Source organism: Palaemon carinicauda, chromosome 31 (assembly GCF_036898095.1).
Source record: "Palaemon carinicauda isolate YSFRI2023 chromosome 31, ASM3689809v2, whole genome shotgun sequence".
In the NCBI taxonomy this organism is placed as follows: Eukaryota; Metazoa; Arthropoda; class Malacostraca; order Decapoda; family Palaemonidae; genus Palaemon; species Palaemon carinicauda.
In genome coordinates, this window is record NC_090755.1 from 80,587,158 (window position 1) to 80,591,636 (window position 4,479).

Sequence of the window (4,479 nt, forward strand, 5' to 3'; positions counted from 1 at the left end):
TACAAAACCTCCATATTTATATTGACATATTTATTTCACAGACCTGAAATTGAGGGTAATATATGAAAATGTCCATACATTATTTAAATTTTATGCATTATTTGTGTAATGTTTGATACAATGAGTAATCTCTGGCATCCATCGTTTACAGATTAGAATTTTTGGATGTACTAGATGGTATTGATAATGAGAAATAATACTGGAATTTAAATAGTTTTTTTTTTTTTTTTTTTAGATTTAGTTACAATTGAGTAGGTACAATTAATATATTTAAAAAATAACAAAATTTTTATGTCTATACTCTCCTGATGTTTATATTGCTTCTTCTCCAAAAGCCCGGTTTAATCGACACAACCAAAAAATGTTGAAAATTTTAAGAATTTTTTTTTTCCACCAACAAATGCATACTTTTAACCAAGAAATAGAGCCCTCTACTGATAAGTGACTACAGCATTAGATAAAATATTCATCGATTTCAAAGTCAACATTATACCTCGGCTTAATACTGTACTGGCTTTCCCTGAATATGGATATTGGTTAGAAGAAAATTATTTTATCTTTTACAGACTTTCAAAACAAGTTTGCCTCGATTTTTCCCACATTCCTTCCAAAGAGGAGGTTGGTAATACCTTGAAAATGGATTCTTATAATTGACAACGGTCTGTTAGTGATATTTAGACCAAGCTAAAAAACTAAAATTATTTGTGGTAAAGGTTCCTAATGTTTTGTGCAGTTTAGATTTCAAACTCTCCTCTTTCATAGAATGCTATATATGTCTTCCTTTTAAGAATTTAGTGACAGTAGCTAATAGATAATCGATAATAATCAAATGAAGGATCTAAAAATTTAAGTTCATGCTATTAGGACTGAAAGTCATATTCCTTAGGACCAAAAGTCAAAGAAATATGATCTATCTATATGGGAGTATTGCCATACTCCACCATATGATCCCAATACTACACAAAAGGCCCAGGACAATTACAAGGAAATAAAACAGGAAATTTTTAGTTAATGGGTAGATGTCAACATATAACGAGCTTCAAGAGAGAAGCCATATGAATGCCATGGGATTATAAAAAAAATAATTCTATTTTCTAGCAGCACTACATGGAAGGAGGATAAGTAGGTTTTCAAGTGTTTAATTTTATATGCAGCAAGTTTTTTGTCTTTTTTCCCACAGGGACGCTAAGAGCATGGCTCGAGATGTTAATGCTCTCATTATCAAAATATGCCAAAATGAGGGGAAGATGGATCTTGCTCAAGCAGAGCTATTTGTGAAAAAGCTGATCACTCAAAAGCGTTATTCCTCTGATGTTTGGAGTTAATGTGTTGTACAAACACAGTTTGTACATATGGAAATAATTTTTAATGTGGATATTAAATTCTTTTAGGTAATTGTAATAAGTTTATAAAAATTGATTGTGACATTTAAGTACTGTATATCTTTAACGATAAGACTTAAGATTAAAATGCAAATTTTATTTTGGTTTATGTCTGGTCATTAGGATATTTAAGTTGAGAGTTTTATATTCAGTATGGTACTGTGCACTGATTTATTAGATTCTTTAAATATTTTTAATTATTTAGAAAAATTACTATGAAATATTCCTTTGAATAGTTTGCCATGAACAATTCAATATGCTTGCAGATGATTCCAATTACATTTTTGGGGTTACTATGTTGTGTGCTCCAAGAAATTTCTTGTGGATGGCTAGAGTAGGGAATCCAATACAAGAAAATCCCAAAGAAATATTGTCTACCTTGCTCCGGCGTTAGGGTTTCAGTATGGACTCTGTGAATATAAGGAAAACATATTGATTCAGGCTTTATCAAATCTGTCCTCACCTGTTATGATAGAATGTCAGACCTATAATGACACATCACTGAGAACCAGTACTGGTACTGGAGCCAAGGCTACCTGATCACTAGCATGCACTCGATTACCATGTTTTTAATTTGTCGGCCAAGCAAGTAGGTCATACTTACCAACCACAGACAGTGCCATGCCCACTGTTAATCATAGTGCCTAATATGCTTCTTGGGGCAAGGATTGAGACCCTGTAAATTGGCATATCTGCCTGCAATGGTTTTATTTTTCGAAGAGCACAAATCCAATAGCAGCAGGCTTGAGAGAAAGAGCTCCATTTTTCTCCTTTCTAGATGATTGAACGATTTTTCTAAGGTCTTGGGGTCTTCAGAGTATTTGCTTAGCAAGGGTTTTGGTAAAGAGGTCATGTGTCTAGACCCAAAGAGGAGGCTGATTTACCCAGGGGTTCTTGGAGGGAGACCTTGGTCTCCCTGCCTACCGTGGCGTTAGCCAGCTAGCTAGTTCAGCGCCAACTCAAGCTTCCACTAGGCAGGTCACTGTCCCTTCTGAGTTTGGTTAGGTTGCATCTTTGGATTCCTCATTTATGACTGAAGTAATAATGGCATCAATCTGCTCCTCAAGGTCCTTTCATTCCCATGAGCTCCTGCAGTCCTCTTGCTCTAACCTCACTCCAACCTTGGGACTCAATGGTACCTGGATCATCAGTCCAGTAGGAGCCTATTTTCCTGATCAGTCTTTCTGGCTCAATAAGAGGAGAGGAGTTGGAGGCACTGTCCACTATAAATGTAGAGGAGGGAGATCAATTGAGAAACCCCTAGCAATCAGGCAGGGTATGTGCTTGCTATTCTGAGTTGTTATATATTTTTTGCTAGAGGCTGATATTCTCTTCAATGATGTGGAATTCATGAATTATGCTACATTTCTTCAATTGTATATTTGTCCTCGGTTTACTCCCAAAGAGTTTTTTTGTTGACGCACAGGTTGTTTCTAACAATCTAGCAGAAGCAGTCTCAGATGCTAGGCAGTTGCATCTCGATCACAGTCTTATAGACTCCTCTACGGTTGGGATGACAGTGCCAGGCCAGAAGATTCCCTTCCTGGCCAATAGGATAATGCGGGGTTTGGGTTCTATGAGAGACATGTTGCTAAAAGGGCGTCCTTCTTAACCTGAGAATGTATCTCCTTAGGTGTCTTCTCAAAAGAATTTGAAGAATTCATACAAGTTTTGGGGTTTCACAGGGTCTTTTTCACAAAGAAATGGGAGGCATATATAGGCGTATTGCAATTTGCAGACAGACGGTTTTCGGTCTGTCCCAAAGTATCTTAAGACAACAGATTTGGTGCCTGACACACACTAGTTAGTCTGGTGTCAGTCATGTCTTCTGTGGAAGTGGGTGCTGTCGGCGAATCGTGGATTACTAGTAAAGCTCTGGAAAAGCTGTGCAAGCCTACTTATGAGGCTATACAGAACTTTGCCAAAGAAATTTTGATATGGGTAAGGTAGAAAAAATGGAGGAGTTCGTCCACGGCAATCCTCGGTATAAATCCCTCTTTCTTTACTCTTTATTGGATAGAGCTAGTGCCCATACAGCTAATACTTTTATTTCTACAGAAGTGGAGTAAAAGCTTTATATCTTCCTGAAGATAACTTTCAATTATAAGGTCCCAACTTATAAGACCTATAAATGAGACCTCGAGAGAATAGAAGGTAGCAATTCCAACATTTTCAGACAACACTAATCCTCGAGTGCTTCAGCATATTTTCTAGAGGGATAAAAAGCACTTAGAGGTAGCCGAGAGGAAGAAGGGATGCTGGTTCATTTCGCAAAAATAAAGGATCAAGGCAGTGAACGTCCATAGGTTGTGGGGTCATCAACTAGTTTTTCAAGAGCGTTGGACCTAATTTTAGTGGGGTTAGTCATGGACCTCAAAACAGTCTTTACGATACAAAAGTTTTCAGACTAAACCCTAGAATTTGATGTTTAGCTGCCGCTCTCAAGAATGTGCATGTACGAATACAGTAACAAAGTATTGTTTATACTATTTATTAACTTAATCAAAACATCTATATAGTTAATATTACATAAGCACCAATGTGTTATAACCTATCATATATTTAATTTAGTACATTTAAAGCTCTCTCTCTCTAACAAATGAGATCTTGGTTTCTCCACAAAGTTTGTTATATTAAAAATCAATCATGATTCAAATTATCCTTACTTTCTCCAATCTCGCACTATCTGCCACATCAAACGTTAAAGCGGTAATGGAGTATTTTGATGATTTTAAAAACTGGCCTAGTACTTTCTTCTATTTTTTTGGGGGGGAGATGGTTCCATAATTAAGTTGGGTACATTTTGACTTATAAGTGAAGTTAGGAAAAGTATTTAGGATATGGAATGGACAAATATCCTTAGTAATAGTTTATAATTATTGTAAATTATCATACTGTCATTAGCGGTAGTTTGCTATTGTTGATTAAATGCAAACAAAATGGTTTTCCTTTTTTGCTACTTAAGTAGGAATTTATATGGATACGGTAAGTAAAAGATTTGTAATAACAAAATATTTACTAAAAGCTTTTTAATATCATTAGTTATCACCTTGATCATGTGTTTAATGCGTTCGTTTGTTCATTATAATTGGCGCTG

The 4,479-nt window shown here is 35.7% G+C and overlaps 1 protein-coding gene across 2 annotated transcripts in view; it reads left to right on the forward strand.

Annotated features, from left to right (window-relative positions):
• Cpr (Cytochrome P450 reductase) overlaps positions 1-4,203 on the forward strand; it is a 52,720-nt gene extending 48,517 nt beyond the window's left edge. For both annotated transcript variants that reach the window (XM_068355500.1, XM_068355499.1), the window contains exon 14: positions 1,181-4,203. In XM_068355500.1, the coding sequence (XP_068211601.1) occupies positions 1,181-1,325 (145 nt within the window). In that variant the 3' untranslated portion in view covers positions 1,326-4,203. The remainder of the gene's footprint in view (positions 1-1,180) is intronic.
• The last annotated feature ends 276 nt before the right edge of the window (positions 4,204-4,479 follow it).